This window comes from Spinacia oleracea, chromosome 4 (assembly GCF_020520425.1).
Source record: "Spinacia oleracea cultivar Varoflay chromosome 4, BTI_SOV_V1, whole genome shotgun sequence".
In the NCBI taxonomy this organism is placed as follows: domain Eukaryota; kingdom Viridiplantae; phylum Streptophyta; class Magnoliopsida; order Caryophyllales; family Amaranthaceae; genus Spinacia; species Spinacia oleracea.
This window is the reverse complement of record NC_079490.1, coordinates 61,933,076-61,952,727: the sequence shown is the minus strand read 5'-3', so window position 1 is coordinate 61,952,727 and position 19,652 is coordinate 61,933,076. Positions and strand designations below refer to the sequence as shown.

Below are 19,652 nucleotides of genomic sequence, written 5' to 3'. Positions count from 1 at the left end.
GAAAAAATTCCGAAAAATCAACAAAAATTCCAAAAATTTCGACAATGCAAAAACAATAAAAAATCATGCTAATTCATGCTTTGAATACATAAGGCTCATGATACCACTGTAGGGGAATACAGTTAAACATAATAACATGTGCGGAACAATCTCCAAAGCCAGGAAACATATATAAAACACAGATTAAGCAAACTTACATTCGAAGCGTGTTTTCCACAATAATCCGTCAACGAACACGAACAAAGAACTCCACTTGTCGTTCCTCTACTTGGTTCACCGACACGATCAGATCCGTCTTGATTATCGTAGCTTAGACAATCGATCAAGAGTTTGTGCTTTTGGGAAGAACAATTCTAATGGAGGCACAGAGAGTTTAGGGTTTCTCTTGCCTTAGGTTAGAATCTGATTTTTGCATTAGGTTATTGGAAAACGTGAGTTGGAATAATATTATAACCCTTAGGTTATAATATCAACCGGCCAAGGCACATAGGCCATGCGCCAGCCAGCCACGTCCGTGCAAGCCCACACGCGCACAGCCACACAGGCGCTGGGCCTTGGGCCGCGCTGTGTGCGCTGCTGCTGCTGTACCTCGCGTGCGCACGCGCGCCCAGCCAAGGCTTGGGCCTTGCGCGCTGGCTCGCTGCTACGCCCAGTGGGCCTTGCGCGCTTGCGCGCCTTGGCTCGTTGGGCTGGCAGCGTTGCCCCTTTCCGTATCCGCGATTAATATATTTCTGATATATTATTTATCGTTTCGTATACGAAGAATCACCGTCGTACGATACGATTTATTCGTTTCGCCTAGCTTACGAATATTCGCGATACGATATACGATTCCGATGCAAGGTCGTATCGTATAATACGTTTTCCAACTAATTCCCGAAAAGCCATTAAATGAATTTCGATTCATTTAATCCGGTGATCTGTTACGTGTCATTGGTGTGACCTTGTAGGTTTAGTCAAGAGTAAGTTGTGAGTTCAATATCCATTAGAACTCACTGATCGGAAGCATTGCTCCAACTAGCTGTTCCGATCATTTGATCTCACTGAATTAATTGTTCGCAATTAATCTGAACCTTGGTATTAGACTTAATGCACCTTGGGTGAAGGACATATTTCCTTCACGGGCCTCGCTTGCTTGCTCGCTGCTTGCTGCTGCCCCTTGTGCACGCACACTTGTGCCGCGGGCCAGCTTGCTTGCTGCATGCGAGTTTGCTGGCTCGTTGGGCCTTGCGCGTATGCGCGCTTGGCTCGACGGGCCAACAGCTCCGTTGCGGCTCGTATTCGCGACAAACGCCTTACGGCTATTATTTATCGTATCGTACACGACGAATCACCGTCGTACGATACGATTATTCGTTTCGCCCAGCTTACGAATATTCGCGATACGATATACGATTCGGATGCAAGGTCGTATTGTATATTATGTTTTTTCGAACTAATTCCCGAAAAGCTATTAAAGGAATTTCCGATTTATTTAATCCGGTGATTTGTTACATGCCATTGGTGTGACCTTATAGGTTCAGTCAAGAGTAAGTTGTGAGCCTAATATAGATTAGAATTCACGAATCTGAAGCATTACTCCGGCTAGCTGTTCCGATCACTTGATCTCACTGAATTAATTGTTCGTAATTAATCTGAACCTTGGTATTAGACTTAATGCACCTTGGGTGAAGGACACATTTCCTTCAATTGTTTATTCTACCGCCGTGTAGAATACATTTAAGGAGTTTATGTGAATTGAACTAAGGACTATTCGTGCTAAGGGCACACCCCCGCTTGTTAACAGGCAATGTCGGGTTATCTCAAACAGTGTTTTTGAGAAGGAACAATGGGAGTAATTTCACTCGAGTCCTATGTTTGATCAGAAGTCCTAAAGGATTAAAATGAAGTGTCATGGTTTAATTGTGTAATTGTTGAATTGCTTGCATGTTATGTCGTTGGGTTGAGTCTTGAACATAACATACTAATTAACGTAAAGTGTAACCCGAATGAGCTTCAAAACTCTTGTAACGTATATACCTTGAGTATGAACAATGGGGGGAGTCGCGTCGGAGAAACTCGTACTCCTTGAATAATACAAGACGTTGTTTCATTCTTTTGGTTAATCGCTTAAAAAATTCGTAGGAATTCCGTCGGCATGGTCCGACTGTCGGTAGAATGCCCGACCTTAGTTATATGGTGCTTGGTGGGCTCCCAACACCCTCAGTTTCCCTCAGTGGTCTTTGTTATTATATTTTACGGGTTCGAAGCTAATTCGTATTAATCTATGAGATAAGAGTCGTGTCAAGTCTCGAGTATGTCTTCATGATTAATTGTTTAATTGAATGGCTTTTGCATGTGGATTATCATTATTGTTGAGTGAAGCATGTTAGACTAGTATTTCATTCTAGCTTGTTCGTACTCAGCTTTTGCTGACTTCGTGCTTCATGTCTTTCGGTCATGGCCTTTGCCTTAATGACCCTATGATGATCCATCACTGCACTTGCATTGTTGGGGAGAAGTTTTCAATAAGCAGGTTGGTAGAGATAACCTGCGGGAGCAGTTATCATGGAAATAGTATCTAGAGACTATTTCATCTTTTGCATTTAATAACTCTGTTTTGATTTTTAGTCATGACTATCTCTATTATTACTTAAACTTTAGTTAATGGATTTTGAACTATTTAATACTTTGGTTTTGGGCCTTAATGGTTCCAGTTTGTTAAGTGATCATTAACTATTTAATTTGATTTGAAAGTTCGTTATTTCTGCTGCGTAATTCTGGTAAATAGCCTTAGCCGTTATCACGGTGGCGGTAATATCTTGGTAATTCTTTTATATTAGTTGGAAAAAGGTAATTATAAAAATAAGGAATTATCAAGGTGTTACAAAGTGGTATCAGAGCATAGTTTCAATCCTTCTTTGTAGGAAGCTATACTACAAAGTGGTATTTGCAGAGCTCTAGTTTGAGAGCTGCTTTGCATTAATTAATAGTGCAAAGTGGTAAATCCTTAAACTACGATTTTAGAAACTACTTGATAGTAATTCATAATATTTGAGTAGGATTTGCGGAACTTTAGAATTTTCGAAAATTATTTTCGTAAAGTCAAAACGTTATTTTTTAGTATTCAATATTTTGAAAAGCCACATACCAATTACTTAAAGTTATTGAAAAACTTATTTGATTTTATTTAAAATTTCTCGAATTTATTAAATTCGAACAATTTGAATTAAATTTTTTCTAATTTCTTTCCTTTTTTGGATTTTTCCGGATTTAAAAAAAAAGATTTATTTTTGAATTTCCCGAATTTTTCAATAAAAAAAATATATATATATTGTTTCTGAATTATTTACTTATTTCTTTCATTATTTATTTTCGGAAAATAATCGGATTAATTAATTAAAGGAAATTTTGTGCAACACTACCTTTAAGTTTGGACGTTTTGTGAATTACTACCTTATAAAAAAGTTTTTAAATTTTGCTACCTTATAAGTTTGTTTAGTTTGAGTAACACTACCTTGTAACAGTTTCTGTCAAATTCCTCCGTTTGTGGGCCCCACCTCCAACGGCTATATTCAACTGCTTTAACTCCATTTCCCCCTTATTTAAACTTCCTGTAAAGCTTTATCAACCACATTCAGCCAATTTTTCGAAAAAAAATCAAGAAATCTGGGTAATTTTTTTTCTCAAAGCAAGATTCGCAATTTGGTTGAGGAATCGAGTAACCTAAAGGTGAGTGCATTAAATTCGTTCTTGTTCTTCAATTTCTGGGTTTATTTTTTCAATTTAGGGTTTTTGTTCTTGTTCAATTTTATTAAATTCGAATCATTTTGCTAAATTTAGCGTTTGAAACCTTTGAATTGACATGTGAAAACAACTACATTGCAAAATTGGGTTCTTGAATTGACTAAAAATGTGGGTGTTCGTGGTTTGAATTTTCAATTGTGATCGTTATTTGCAATTTGGGGGTTTTCAATTGAGAAATCGAATACTAATAATTAGGTGTTTAACTGTTGCAGGATGTCGAGTGGGTCTCCTTGTGCTTCAAAAAAATGTTATTGTGGCATTCCATCCAAGATGTTGACATCGTGGACAATTGATAACCCGGGGAGGAAATTCTTGACTTGTAAGTTCTTTGATGTTCACACTGGTAGAAAAGGTTGTGGCTGGTTTTATTGGGTTGATCCTGATGTTGTGGAGTGGCAAAGAGTCGTGACGAATGAATTGGTGGTGGAGAAGAGATTGCTGAAAACAGAGTTGAGGATCATGATGACTGAATTGCAGAAGTTAGAGGATGACATAGTCCTTCTTGTTGCTGCCAATGAGAGGCTTGAAAGGATATGCAATGGTGGAGTGGCTGGAATGAAGGGGACAGAGGATAAGGGCCAACAAATTGCCCATTCTGTATTCTGGTTTGTTGTAGGATTAGTTGTTTGTTGCGTGTTGAAGTTTGTAATGAAGTTCCTCTAGTGTAAACGCGACAATGGAACGGGAAATTGGATGGAATGTAATGTAATGTTGTTGACATTAGTTGACTCTAATCATTTAATAATGGTAATTCTAGCTTATGACAATATCTTTTTGCATTAACTTGTGTTCGATTATTAGCTCCGTTTAAATTGTGTACCAATTAAAACTTGGTTAGTATATGTGCTTGTTTCACCTATCATTCACCACAGAGGATAAACCTATAAATTAGGTAAAGTAGCCTATAAACTCAAACATTCCTCGAAGTCAACGGGAGTCAACTTTGGTCCATTGACTTAGTTTAAATGGAGGACAAATTTTTTTCAATGAACCACACCTGAACATCATCTTATTTTCCTTAACAACAATTCAACAACTGAACAACAAGAACAACAACTTGTTAAACCTGCACTTAACTGAAACGAGCCACGCGTGAGCCGAGCTCGAACGTCAAATATAATTAAGGGGCAAATGAATATTTACACAATGCTCCAATGTAAACCTTGCACCTAATTAGAATTTTCATTGCCAAAATGTAACCTTGTTGCTAATTAGAAACCAACACAATACTTAACTACTTGTTCAAAGGAATTACAACCAACACAATACTTAAATATGCCACACTGGTTTCTTTGTTGTCTGCAATTTGTGTCTGAGTTTTGGAGGGAGTGATTTTTGAGGTTGATGAGTTGATATTTGGCTGGATGGACCTGGATGTTGACTTGCTGTCTGAGCTGGTTGCTGACTTGAGGTCTGACTGAGTGGAGGAGGTTGATAACTCCCTGTCTGACTGGATTGAGGTGGAGCATTAAATGTGTATTGCATGGTAGATGCACATAAGTTTTGTTGCTCTGATTGAGTGACTGATTCAGCATTATACCTCTGCATACACAACAGGAACATATATTGTTAATGACAACAGAAACACAGAAACAGATTCAACTCTAAACTCTTGCAAACAGTGTAAATACATGACAAAAACTCACCCTTAAAACTCTTGCAGCCCTCTTGTTTCTGTCAGCAACAACCCATGGGTTCTTGGAGGGATCCCTCCCTGGTTCCTTGGGCTGAATAACACCAGGTGGATTATTGCACTTTCTTTTGTTGTGGCCTGGTTGTTTACAGTTTGAGAAGTTATTCGGCTTTTTCCCTCGCTTCACAAACCTCTCCTCAGCATCCTCACCTGCTTCTTTCTTTCTCTTGTGTGACATAGGCCTTCCTGGCATTTTCCTTAACAGTGGAGGCAAAGGTCGAGGCAAATCTGTTTTCTTCCACTGCTTCATCCCGGGCATTGGCTTGATATGAGGCGAGTAAGTTGCTAAGTATTTGGCCTTTGAGTAACACTCATGAACAAAATCTTCAGGCCTCCACCTCTTCTTCACAATACATGCATAAGCATGTGGACATGGTATTCCCGTTAACTCCCACCTAAAGCATGTGCATGTCAACTCCTTCAAAAATATCACATGCCTATCAAAAGCAGTTTCCACCTCCCACTCATCTAATTTAGAAGGGTAGACTATACAATTCAAAGATGCTTCAGAAACCCAAGCTACACTACAACATAAACAAGCATATGCTACGGTCTATTGCAACGGTTAATTCTATTGCAACAGTTGTTTTCAACTGTCTGTGCTTTTGTAACGGTTTGTTGTAACGGTCTACTCTATTGCAACGCTGTTTTGCAACGGTTCCCTTGAACCGTTGCATTACTCCATCTAGCCCAACGGTTCTATATATTATAGCAACGGCTGATGCATTTGATTGAATTTTTATGTACATTACACTAGCTAGCGCGCTGATGCAATTTACCCTAGCGCGTAATTTCCCTCCTAAACTTTGGGAAATTCTAGAACCCAAATTCCTTACAGAAGAAAAAAACACTAAAGCAACAAAATTTCTGGAACCCAAATCCTTCTTCTTTCTCGGACAAAAAACCTAAACCCTTTTTGTTCGTTTCTTCGCTCAATTATCTGCCTGACCTTGAATTATTCTTCCCAGACTAAAGCAACAAAATTAAGAAAAAAACCATAAAGATTCCAAAGCTTCCATTGCCGGCGACCTTTGCAGATACACGACCATTGCTGTAATACAAACGCCGACGACCTTCTCAACGAGGACTGCTCTTTGTCTCAGGTATGCTCTCAACCTTTAAATTCTTAAGTTTTTTCATCCTTTAACCCCTAAAATATCATCAATTTTCACGAATTATACTTGCATAGAGTTGCCTCAATTTAAGCTATTCCTAACCCATAAAATTGAAATTATCATAGTGTTTTTGTTCTCCATAAATGTTTAACAACAATACTACACGAATTATACTCTTTTGATTAGTGTTTTAGGGTTTAAGATGTAATTTTGATAGTGCCCAACAATTGTTCGACGAAATGCCTAGTAGAAATTCTAATATTTTTTCTGGTTGCCTTGTTGTTGCCTTCTGGATTGGTTCTTGGCTTGCTGTTGGGCTTCCCCGTTTCTCTGTGCTGTTGTGTTGCTGCTTGGAAGTGGGAAACATAATCTTTTATTCTTCCTTCTGAACAAGGGCAATTGGATGATGTATTAATCTGTTTTTATCTTATCTGTTGTTGTTGTTGTTGTTGTTGTATTTTTTATTTTTTTTGTGTGATGCAATGATGACAAATGTCTAATCCCAACTCTTTGAGACCTTTTGTAGATCCGGGAAAATACTATGTTAATTTGTCTGAGTTTTAGAATGAATCAATTCGCACAAACCTACATCCCTCCTCACAAAAGATGAACAGGACTGTGGAAACAATTGGACACACTAATGCTGCACTGCGGTTTCGTTCAAAGTTTTTCAAAATTAATAACACCGTTTTCAATTCTTCATAAAACAAACATGGTGTAAGAAGACCCCTTAAGGCTCTAACAATATGCATTGTTTTAAGTTGTATTTTTAAATGTTCTGTGAGCAATTATGACAAATATCTAATCCCAGCTCTTTGAGATCTTTTGTTCTTCTTGTTGCTGGTGCGAACTGGTGAGTGAAGTAAAGATGGGGAGAAACTGCTAGTTTAGTTCTTTAGGCTGTTTTTTCTTGCTCTATCTGGCTGTTTGGTCGTTCTTGTTGTAGGTTGTTTGCCTTTCTTTTGGTAGGTTAGCCTCTGTTGTGTTGTTTTTTGGGAGGGAAATAGGACAGGTAATACATATGTATTCGTCCTGTTTTGTGGCTGTAAGGACAGAGGAGAGAGGAAGGAGACATTACGGGAAGAAACAAAGTGCAAATTGGCTATCTTAGTTCGTTGCTGCAAGGCCTTTTGGGGCGTTGAGTCTTGGCAGTGAGATCATAGCACTGTTGGTCTGTCCGAATCACAAATTGTCTGGCTTAGGGGGTGACACAGATCATGGTAGTACAATCCAAAGAACAATTCCTCAACTTCTTTCCTATCTTGGATTTTATGGTCTCCAATTTGTTTGTATCTGAGCATAAATCTGTGGAGCTGCATTGCTGATTTGTTTTCCGATTGGCTGATTAGTTGGATTTGGGCTAATTAAGTTAATTAGGTAGTTAGCTTTGCTTTCCATTCCTTGTGTTAATAATGGCCTTCCTGTTTTAACAAGGCAGGTTTTAAGCATTACGGGTGGGCAGTGGGTGGGTAATTGTTAATTTGTTATTTGCTTTCTATTCAAGTTAACTTAGGAGTAATCACGATGTTTTGTGCGTGAGGAGTGCAATTAATACTATTGTATGCTATGTTTTTAAAGGTTATCCGATTTAAGAATTAAGTCAGTCCATTCGGATTTATCTTGAATAGAACCACAACTAAGTGTTTTTTGCTACTGCTTTTCTAACAGTAAGCTAGGAGACTTATCCCGGAGGATTGCCAGTCAACCAAAAGAGGATCAACAAGGGGTTGTCCGAACTGAAGGTATTCTCTTTGACCTGCAAACTTCATTTATTACTGAGTATATGTTTTTCTCTAAATTGAGCCCTTGCACAAAACTTACTGCCATATCCTTGTGTGGGTCTAATTGTAGATTGAAGTTGTAGATTTAGTACATGAGGCAACAACTGGTAATAAGCTGAGTTCGACCACCTTAAGAAAGCTTGAAATTCTGGGAATGATCCGTTTTCATTTATGAAACTGATGTACACCATAGTTCGTATGTATATATATATGTACAAAAACTTGGCAAATATAAAAATCACAATTTGCAGTAATCTATTTACAGTATTTTAAGTTTTGAACCTGGAAAATCCATTGCACAATAGTCAGACAAACACAAGGAGTTTAGACTTCACAATGTGTTATGCATCCTAAGAGTTCTTAGTTTCAATGGATATTATAGGGGAACTAGTTTTAACCCCGTGCAATGCATGATTTACATTTGTATCAAAGTCATTCTTTCGAATTTTATCAAATGAGAATATTATATTTTATCAAATGGTCGATTTTTTAATTTATTTTGTAATATTTTTTTGAGTCTTTATTGAATTTGGTTTTTCAATTTTAATTTTTCCTCATGTCATTCACTGTTTGTAGGGTTTTCATTTTGGTTAATTAAGATAAAATATTACATAGTAGAGTATAGAATTAGATTGTTAAAGGGATTGAAATGTTTTAGAAACCAAGATGAAAACTGAACGATTATTAAGTAAACTAGTTTTAAACCCGTGCGTTACACGGTTTATATTTCGTTTTAATATTTTTAATTTGATCAAATGACCTATGGAGTTTATTTTACAAAATGACAACCTTTTTTTTAAAACATTTGTGGGTCTTTATCGAACTGAGAAAAACACAGAAAATTGTACTTTGTATTAAATTTTTATAATATCTGAAATGTGTTTAAAAATCAAGAGGGGTAGTAAAAGATTATGGACTTAAAGTTTTAGCAAGGTAAGGGTTAGAATAAAAGTTATAAAAAATCTCAAATATGAAAAGGTAATGCCTTTGAATTTAGGAATCTCTGATGTAATGAAGAAATGTAGAGTTGTAGACACCCTATATATGTCCATATGGATGCAAAAAACAAAGATGATGTGAGAAAAAGAATCAATAAAAACCTTATAACTAACTAATCTTGAGATAAAATAAACTTCAACCATTCAAACTCCAACCGTTTAACCTTCAAAAAAAAACTCCACCGTTTAATTTTAGTTCAATACTCTGTATTAACATATAAAAAAAGATATTGAAAGAACCTGATAATCCTCTCTCTTCCATTATAATCCTTATTTTGTTTGCATCTTTCCATCTTCCAGCACCAGCCTAGATGTCATGAAGTGTCACATATCCTGCTACATTTTCAAGCTCCGTATAAATAAGAAACTCCCCTACTCTTTCTCTAATTTTAACAATTCCAAGGACCATACAAGCACCTGTCAAAGAATCGAGTATTGAGGCTCCACCCGTCATTCTCTTAACAATGTGATATGCTCAAGCATTTCTACTAAGAATATCCAGAACACACTCATAATCTTCAATAGTTGGTTAAATCCCCTTCTTTTGCATTGAATTAAATATAATATTCCTTTGATCAGTTAACCGAGCATGACTGCAGGCTGGTAAGATACTACGATATGTTGCTATCAGGTTTGATTCCTGAATCTTCCATCTTTGAGAAAAGAGAAACTGCACCTTCTCCGTCTCCATGTAATCCATACCCATTTATAATCATACTCCAATAGATAGTGTCCTTTTCCAGCAAATCCTTACTGGTGAAAATGATCCAAATAGACTGGTTCAATTTGAAATCCTAAGTAACTTTGTTTTTTTTTTTGTCTGAAATTACAAACTTTACCCATATTTTCTAGCCTCAGTATCTAGCTCATGGGAATTTCTAATTCTATCTCTGTTACACTTAACAATAGTACAACTGTCGAATATGCCAACCATGCTCTTAATTTCACTGCAAAGAGCAACCAGTTCAAGTTTGCAAGTGGTAGAGTTCTTCAATGCAGTGATTACTTCCATACAGTATGTAAAGACTTTAACTCTTCTGGTCTGTAGCTCACTCACACTCTTCATCCCTATCAAGACAACCTTCATTTCCGTTTGCCAAGCATTGCAAGCTTCAACTCTGATCTCGTTCCTAGCAATTACTTCATTATTATTTTGCTGCCCTAGCATAGTTTTTCTTCCTTATTTTCTTCCATGATCCATCCACATAAAGGATAGCCTCGTCTCCATCCTTTGAACTTGCCAGGACACCCTCAAGTCTTGCATTAGGATCATGAACTGCTACCGCTTCATGCTTATGTCCCACCAGGTGCTTCGTAAGCGTGGCAGCATTTAGAGCCTCCTTTATCTTCTTCTCGGCTATTCGCATAACCTCTTATGGATCAGTATTATTGTGCCTAAATATCACATTATTCCTATGGATTCAGATGGACCAGAGCACGGCAACAAACATCATTGATCTTGTCTTTCCCTTCCCTATTCTTTCCAGAAGAATTGCAGGAAGTTCCTAACCCAAACAAGAAAATCTAAATGTTCATTGTTGAGGGTTGAGATACCTAAATCAGAAGCCCTCCAAATGTGAGTAGCAAAGAGACAGTCTCCAAAGAGATGAGAGTTAGTTTTGTCATGGTCTGCATAGAATACACACATTGCATTTACGTTTATCTGTCTTCTACGAAGATTATCTTTAGTAGCCAGAGCTCTATTCAAAATACCAAATAAAAATCTTCCATTTCGGAAGAATTTCATGCTCCACAAACTCTTCCAAAACTTATCTTGTCTATTCATATACTGACTTTCTTCCTTGTTCAAAACTAGATAAATATACACATCGTTAGTAACCTTGTTAATGTAGACAACATGAACCTCTTTGACCCGAAGGTTCTCCTCCTTTCTCTCAACTGCCCAGACGTGCTTCCCGATGGTGCTTGGTTCTATAAAATTGCATTTGTTGTCTTGTAAATTCTGATCCCGTGTGTAGTAATTGTGGCTCAACAACTTGACGTTTTACGATTGAGTTTACTAAAGTTAACTAGCAATGTGAAAGTGAGATGTGTCCTCATAATTGCTAAGAAAATAATGGAAATATTTGTGTTACGTTGTGGCCCTTTTTGACATTTAACGGAAATGTTTATGTTCTATAAGACTTGACTTTTGAGTCTTGCGCCTTACTTTCCTTATATTTTAATCTACAGGTTGTTGAAGAACAAATGGATTAGATATGGAGGAAAAATAACTTTTTGGTGGTGCATGGATCTCGGATGTGTAATTAGTTGGCCATTTTGATGTATGTTTTTGTGATCGTAGATACGTAAGTAACTTGTAATACGTTACTTTGGGGATGCTTATATAAGTACTAGGAAAGTACTTAAATTCATTTTGTAGAATTTCAAGAGATTGGAAATGTTTATATTTATGGTCTCATTAAAAATGTAAATTTATCATCTTAGATTTGCATTTTGACTTTAAACAGTGTGTTATTATAGGTATTAATTAAAAAAGCAGGTGTTTAATTTTTATATATGCACTATCCCAATTACAAATGCATGCAATAATCTAGTACTTCATATCCGTTGCATTTTCAAAAAAATAGCTAGTAGTCACTACCCCTGTTTCAACGGTCAAAAGCAAATGGCGGTAATGGTTAATGAATGTTGCATTAGATGTTAACGACCGTTATAACACATGTAATGCAACAGTTCTTGTAAAACTGTTCTAGCCGTTACGATTGGAAAAATGGGGCGTTACAATAGAGCCTAAAGCAACGGTCTATACCTCTTGTCAAGGCACCGTTGTGTTAGCTGAAGGATACCGTTGCAATACACCTAAAGCAACGACAACAACTGCAACGGTTGATAGACCGTTGCAATAGGTCTATATCAACATTTATTTGGCCTTTTGTAACGGTTATGAGGCGTTGCATATGCTCATTTATGTTGTAGTGCTAAAACCTTCTCAACAAATGGCATAAACCTCCCCTCATAATTTTGAATACCCTCCCACTTCTCACCATTCCTTCTTATTACGTACCTCCTAATCCAATCTAGGCAGGTTATTATTGGTTTATCCCTAGCTTCCCTTATCACAGCATTAAATGTCTCACAAATGTTGTTGAGAAACATGTTAGACCTAGAATTCGATCCAAATGCATGTCTACACCAATGCACAGGAGGTATGCCACTAAAGTAGTTATACGCATCCTCGTTTAGCTCTTTGTTTTCAGCCATGTAAGAATCATGCCAATGCTATACATTTAACAAACAAAAACAAGGATGACATCAACAAACAATAATAAATCTTTAGTGAGACTAAGTCCCAACTCGGGTACGTGTCCAAGTAACGATTCGCGAACGTGTCCAAGAAGCATGCTTTACTTTTCAACCCTAAACACATATGCTTTTAAAATAAAATCACAAGTAACCAAATTTAAGAATACGAGTCGATTTCTAAAATAAAATCACAAGTGCAACCAAATTTAAGAACACGAGTCGATTTCTAAAATAACATCACAAGTGCAACCAAATCTAAGAACACGAGTCGATTTCTAAAATAAAATCACAAGTGCAACCAAATCTAAGAACACGAGTCGATTTCTAAAATAAAATCACAAGTGCAACCAAATCTAAGAATACGAGTCGATTTCTAACATGAAACCCTAAATGCAACTAAATCTAAGAATACGAGTCGATTTCTAACATGAAAGCCTAAATGCAACAAAGTTGAAGAATAGCAAACCTTAGTTGTTGATCTTGCTGCTGCCCAAAACAGGTCCTTATAGGCTGTGCCACTGAATTTATTCTTGAAGTTAGCCCATATGTGTCTAGCAAAAAATCTGACCTCGGCTTTTGAACTCACAACAAATATAGCATCCAATAGTCCCTGAATTGAAACAACAAACAGAAATACAGGGTTAGTAAACCATCCAGAAACTGTACCTCATTGAACAAAAGAATAGAACTAGATTACCTTTTGCCTATCAGACATAAGAGTCAATCCTTCTCCGTCATGGTGTCCTATGTCCTTCATCAGCAAATCAAGAAACCATGTCCAACTGTCAGCATTCTCAACTTCCACCACTGCCCAAGCTACGGGGAAAATATTGTTATTTCCATCTTTGCTCACAGCCGCTAAGATCATTCCTGGATGAGCCCCTTTATGGTGACAACCATCTACTCCAATTAGAGGCCTACATCCACTCTTAAAACCCACTTTGACAGCCTCAAAACAAACATACAATCTTTGAAAGAACGGAGTGGGGTTGTCTCTAATCTGGCATTGTACATAGGCTGAAGAACCAGGATTGTATTGAAGAATTGCATACCCATAGTCATACACAGCAGCATACTCATCTGCAGCATCCCCATACAGAATCAATTTGGCTCTAGCCCTAGCAAACATGACTTGTAGTATCCAATATGTAGCCCCGTTTCCTCGTAAACCCTTTCCCTAAACTTCACAAGCCTCCAATATGGTTTTGACCTCCACTCCTCCAAATACTTCTCAGCTAACCACTTTGATGTGATTTTAGAACTTGAATGAACCACACCACAAGTATGCTTTAACCTTAAAGACTTGATCTGAAACGTTTCTTCTATCCTTAGTTTCTTCACATGAATCTTAAACCTACACTTATTAGGATCATCACACACACACTTTACAAGATTCGCATGCTTTTTATACCATGGACAATTACATCTATACCTACAATACACACTCACCCTCTTCCTTCCATTATGAAGAAGGTAGTAATCGTAGTGGTTCTCGATCGAATGATACCTTATCGCTTTCCTAACAGCATGAACACTCGGGAACTTCAAACCCAAACTGAGCACAATCTATTTCTTGAAGTCTGACTCTGGATTAAAGGTAGGGTATGGATCTACTTCATCATCTGAACCACAAAGACTTCTAAGCTCCTCTGAATCATAATCCACCTCCTGTTCTAGATCCACTTGTTCTTCTACAATTGATGGCCTAGACTGCCCTCCTGTCTCCTCATTTACTTTCTCTTCCTAGTTCTCTACCTTACCCTCAGGTACTGCCACCCTATCTACCTCCACCTCAGGTGCTGCAACCTTATCTACCCTCTTATTTCCCCTCAACACAGTAGACAATGACTCACAGAACAACTCATCCTCCTCTAGTTGTTTTTTGTCCTCTTCCCATGGTTCAAATTCCGCATCTAAATCTGAAAAGTCTAAATCACTTTCAGACCAATAACCAAACTCATCATTGCATCCATCTTCCAATAAACAGCCCCCAGGATCCTTTTTCTTTCCTTTCCCCTTCTTCTTCCCTACTTTTCCTGCTTTTCCTTTCACCTTTTTCCCCTTCTGTGCTACACTCTTTCTCATAGGGGTAGAGTTCTTCAAATCTGGTCTAAGAAGAGGTGGGTTTGCAGGCAGAGGTGTTTTTGAAGGTTTTGTGGGAGTGGTGGTCGTATGAGGAGGGATTTTTGTTGGTTATGTACTTGGAGTGTGAGTATTAGCTGAAGATATATTTGAGGGAATGGGTTTAGGAACACTTGCTTTGACAGTGGCTGAAGCAATTGGTTTTTTTAATTGGGTTTTGTTGGGTTCTTTTATAGTGGATGGATTCTCACTTGGCCCTGTACCCTTTTCCATGTAAATACATCTGGATCAAAACCAAGCCTCGGGCTTCTCCTAACTGGGGAAAACTTCTGTGACTGAAGTGGTTCCATTTTCACTTGTTTTAGGCTCACTGTTGATGGGCCAGCAGGTTTGGTTGTAATGGGCTGGGTCAGTGTTCTTTGTGGCCCAGAAGGATTGCTTTGTGTAGCCTGTTTCAGTGGTCTTGGTGGTTTAAAGGTAGTAGTTTTGTAGGTAATAGATGGGCTAATAGAAGCTGGTTTGGATTCCTCAATAATGTACAAAATCACCCTGTTAGACCCATCTTTTGTCTCCAATAACCTCCCTATATCATCATGAGTGTGTATAATTTTCCTACCCTTAGTCAAATTCATCCCATGTAGCCTAAACCATACACTGAAATTCTCAATAATCCTCCCTATGTTTCCACTCATCCCTTTCATTACAAGCTCCTTCAAACTAAAAACAGTTAACTCATGCAACCACACTGTCAATCTAGTATACAACTTCCCACCAACATAATCAGTTTCCCCCTTATTGAAAACAAACTTCCCCCCCATCCATATTGCAAGATCAATGTAACCCAACTGCACATTCCTACAATTTTAATTACCAAAAAAAATTAACTGCAAATCAACAGTGATTACAAAAAATTAAAAAAATCCCAAATCGAGTACATGTCCAAGTCCCGACTCGGGTACGTGTCCAAGTGTTCGACTTGGTTACACAACACGAACAAAAAAGTAACCACATGTAATCACTGTAAACTACTAAACTAATCAGTTATACTAATCTAATTTTTCCAATAATAAACAATTATTTCACAACACTAATCCAGAAACCTTAGACATTAAAAAATTAGGGGTTTTTCAATTAAACAATCAATTAATCATTATTCACATTAAACAATCATTTAAACAATCATATTAAGGTTTCCAACAACATTAAACAATGAATTCGTGGATTTCAATGACAATAAAAAATTAGGGTTTTTGATACAAAATTTCACAGTGCAATTAAAAAATTAGGGATTCCTAATTAAACAACTAATTAACCAATAATATCACATTAAACTACTAAAATCTCATTGTTTTAACTGTTTAATACCTGATTTGGGATCCACCTTGTCGGTTAGTTGTCATTATCCCCTTTCCCTTATCCTTTGGACCACTTCCTGTCGTTTTCATCTTTCCAAGATCTCCTTTTGGACCACTGCGCGTAAAAAAGAGAAGAATCTCTTGACTTGAAGATGATTCAGAAGTGCAGCATCATCAATTATGGCTTTAGGGTTTGTGGTTGAGATTGAAGGAGAGAAGAATAAATGTGAGAGAAGAGGAAAAGAAAAATGACAGAGAAAAGAGAAAGGAGAAGATAGAAGTTGGTGGGAAAGTAAATGGGGGGACAGAGGGGTAATTTCAATTCTGAAAATGGAGGGAAACGTTGGAGGTGGGGCCCACAAACGGAGGAATTTGACAGAAATGTTACAAGGTAGTGTTACTCAAACTAAACAAACTTATAAGGTAGCAAAATTAAAAAACTTTTTTGTAAGGTAGTAATTCACAAAACGTCCAAACTTAAAGGTAGTGTTGCCCGAAATTTCCTTAATTAAATTATTCGATTAATTATTTTAATTTTCGATTTTAATCTTAATAATTTCGCTTATATTTGAACTTATTTATTTAATTAATTTCGAAAATTATTCATATTTCTAAGTGAGAAAGGCTAGATTAAGAAGGGTCTATTTAGATTAAGTATGCATTTAATTTTTAGAAAAGACAAATTTGGAAGTTTCCCAGTCCATAATTCGTATGGAGTCTTTTCAACAGCTTTTGACCGAGCACGGTTCAATGTGAGTACTGCTGTTTGCAACGCATGTCCCCAAAATTTTAAAGGAAGTTTGGCTTGACCCATCATTGACCTGACCATATCGAGTAAGGTCCTGTTTCTCCGTTCCGAAACTCCATTCCATTGAGGTGTCCCAGGAGCAGTCAATTCAGAAAGAATACCGCACTCTTTTAGATGGTCATCAAACTCGTGGCTAAGATATTCACCTCCTTGATTTGATCTTAGAGCTTTGATTTTCTTGCCATGTTGATTCTCTACTTCATTTTGAAATTCTCGGAATTTCTCAAACGATTCAGACTTGTGTTTCATTAAGTAAATATAGCCATATCTACTGAAATCGTCCGTAAACGTTATGAAATAGCTGAAATCACATCTAGCTTTCGTACTCATAGGCCCACATACGTCCGTATGTATTAGCCCTAGTAGTTCACTTGCTCTTTCTCCCACCTTTGAGAAAGGTTGCTTTGTCATTTTGCCAAGTAAACAAGATTCGCATTGATCAATCTTCTCTAAGTCGAATGATTCTAGAATGCCCTTCCTTTGAAGTAATTCCATGCGTTTTGTGTTTATATGGCATAATCGACAATGCCACAAATATGTGAGATCGGAATCACCAGTTTTAGCCCTTTTGGTATTTATGTTATAAATGTGTTCGCTCGTATCTAGCACATATAGACCATTTTCTTGTTGTGCTGAACCATAAAACATTCCATTCAAAGAAAAAGAACAACTATTGTCTTTAAATTGAAAACTAAAACCCTTAGAATCCAAACTTGAAACATAAATAATGTTTCTGGTGATACTAGGAACATAGTAACAGTTTTCTAGTTCCAAAACAAAACCACTAGGCAAAGAAATAAAATAAGATCCTACGGCTAATGCAGCAATCTGTGCTTCATTTCCCACGCGTAGATCCATCTCGCCTTTATCATGCTTTCTACTTCTCCTTAGTCTCTGCGAATTGGAACATAAGTGTAAGCCACAACCAGTATCTAATACCCAAGAAGTAGATTTAGCAAGATTACAATATATAACATACATACCTGAAGGAGAAGCAACGTTTCCGTCCTTCTTCTCTTCCTTTAGTTTGGGGAAATCTCGTTTGTAATGACCAATTTCATTACAATTGAAGCATTGGGATGTTGAAGGAGAAGCATTCTTCCTCATCTTTCTCTTGTAAGGCTCCATTTTCCCTCCGAGAGTGGATGAAGATGCAACCTTGCTTTTCTTCCCCTTGCATACTTTCTTTAATTTAGTGCATTTCACATTCAAAGGGTTTTGCTTGAACTTAAGGATTCTCTCGAATTTCTCGAGCAATACCATAAGTTCACTGAATGTGTTCTCTTTCTGGTTAAAGAGATATTGCATCTTAAACCCCTCATAATCCTTATGAAGAGAATTCAGCACAAGTGCAATAGCTATTGGCTCTCTAACGGAACCACCAAGTCTCTCAATTGTGAAGAATAATCCAGTCATCATATTCACATGAGACCGAATTGGTGTGTTTCTGTCCATCTTATTTGAGTAAATGCGCTTTTGTGCCTCTAGAAGCTCGTTCTCTAGACACGACTTGTGTGGGGTAATGAGCTTGAGATTGCTCATTGAATTAGCCAATTCATCAACCCCGTTGCCACAATTTTGGCCCTTGGGTTGATACCTCACACGACATCTATTCCTAAGTTGACTTAGGAGACCATGAGGCTCAAAGGTAATGAACCTCCCTCTCCAATTTTCGGGAATAGACTTTAAGATAAACTCCGAGACAAGGTACTTCTGAAGTGCCCAATTTCTGTATCTTTTTGGAGTCGTACCCCGCGCATAATAGCTAGGAAAAGGTTGTTCGATGACATAGCCGCATTTCGTTAACATTTAAAACTTCGATAAGTTTCCTTTCCCATTCAAGATAGTTAGTTAAGTTTAACTCGACATCCAGAAATTCCGATGATTAGATTGTTGTTTTGTTTGCGGCCATTTGATTACTACATTTGAAAAGAATTTGCAATAAATAACCATTCATAACCTTAATAACTTTAAAATAAATGCTAACATGCAATCATTAAAGCTATTAAACCATTCATTCATGCAAAAGAAAAACATGGTCCAAAATGAATGAAACGACTCCACGCCCTGCGGGCTGGCTTCTTGCTGCAAGCGAGCTTGCTGGCTCGTTGGGCCTTGCGCGCATGCGCGCTTGGCTCGATGGGCCGGCAACTCCGTTGTGGCTCGTATTCGCGACTAACGCCTTACGTCTATTATTTATTGTATCATACACGATGAATCACCATCGTACAATACGATTATTCGTTTCACCTAGCTTACGAATATTCGCGATACGATATACAATTCCGATCCAACGTCATATCGTATATTATGTTTTTCCGAACTAATTCCCGAAAACTTATTAACTGAATTTCCGATTCATTTAATCCGGTGCTCTCTTACACGTCATTGGTGTGACCTTATAGGCTCAGTCAAGAGTAAGCTGTGAGCCTAATATATATTAGAACTCACTGATCGAAAGCATTGCTCTAGCTAGCTGTTCCAATCACTTGATCTCACTGAATTAATTGTTCGTAATTAATCTGAACCTTGGTATTAGACTTAATTTACCTTGGGTGAAGGACACATTTCCTTCAATAAGAACCACTATGCAGGGAATGGAACGAGAGTCTATGAGTGTAGGCGTTGCCATAATAATCACCCAGGACAAGACTGTAATGGAAACCCAGTTGTTTGTAGGTTCTGTGAGAAACTAGGCCATAGAGAATTTGAGTGTTGGGCCAAGAATGGGAAACACCCAACCAAGGCAACCGCCAGTACAACAACC

General features: G+C 37.5%; 1 protein-coding gene, 1 long non-coding RNA gene and 1 other non-coding gene across 3 annotated transcripts; 2 read left to right on the top strand and 1 right to left on the bottom strand.

Moving 5' to 3' along the window:
• The first annotated feature begins 6,223 nt into the window (after positions 1-6,223).
• Positions 6,224-11,892, top strand: LOC110796850 (uncharacterized). The gene is made up of 3 exons (XR_002535687.2): positions 6,224-6,582; positions 8,263-8,336; positions 11,567-11,892. It is a non-coding gene; the product is annotated as an uncharacterized lncRNA (long non-coding RNA).
• LOC130460521 (small nucleolar RNA snoR69Y) lies at positions 7,068-7,159 on the top strand. The gene has a single exon (XR_008920378.1). It is a non-coding gene; the product is annotated as a small nucleolar RNA snoR69Y (small nucleolar RNA).
• A 406-nt stretch (positions 11,893-12,298) lies between the features above and the next one.
• On the bottom strand, positions 12,299-14,725 carry LOC130471581 (uncharacterized). Its single transcript, XM_056841789.1, has 6 exons — positions 14,396-14,725; positions 14,226-14,308; positions 13,768-14,159; positions 13,338-13,720; positions 13,107-13,250; positions 12,299-12,616 (listed from the first exon to the last, which is right to left on the bottom strand). The coding sequence occupies exons 1-6, from the start codon at positions 14,723-14,725 to the stop codon at positions 12,299-12,301; spliced, it is 1,650 nt and encodes a 549-aa protein (XP_056697767.1).
• Positions 14,726-19,652: the final 4,927 nt, after the last annotated feature.

Excerpts from the sequence above, each read along its gene's own strand:
- LOC130471581 (XM_056841789.1), bottom strand. The coding sequence starts at position 14,725 with ATGAGAAAGAGTGTAGCACAGAAGGGGAAAAAGGTGAAAGGAAAAGCA. Across the intron at positions 14,309-14,395 it reads TGGCAGTACCTGAGGGTAAG|GAGGTGGATTATGATTCAGA; the intron begins GTAGAGAACTAG and ends GATCTAGAACAG. Across the intron at positions 14,160-14,225 it reads TACCCTACCTTTAATCCAGA|GAAAGCGATAAGGTATCATT; the intron begins GTCAGACTTCAA and ends TCATGCTGTTAG.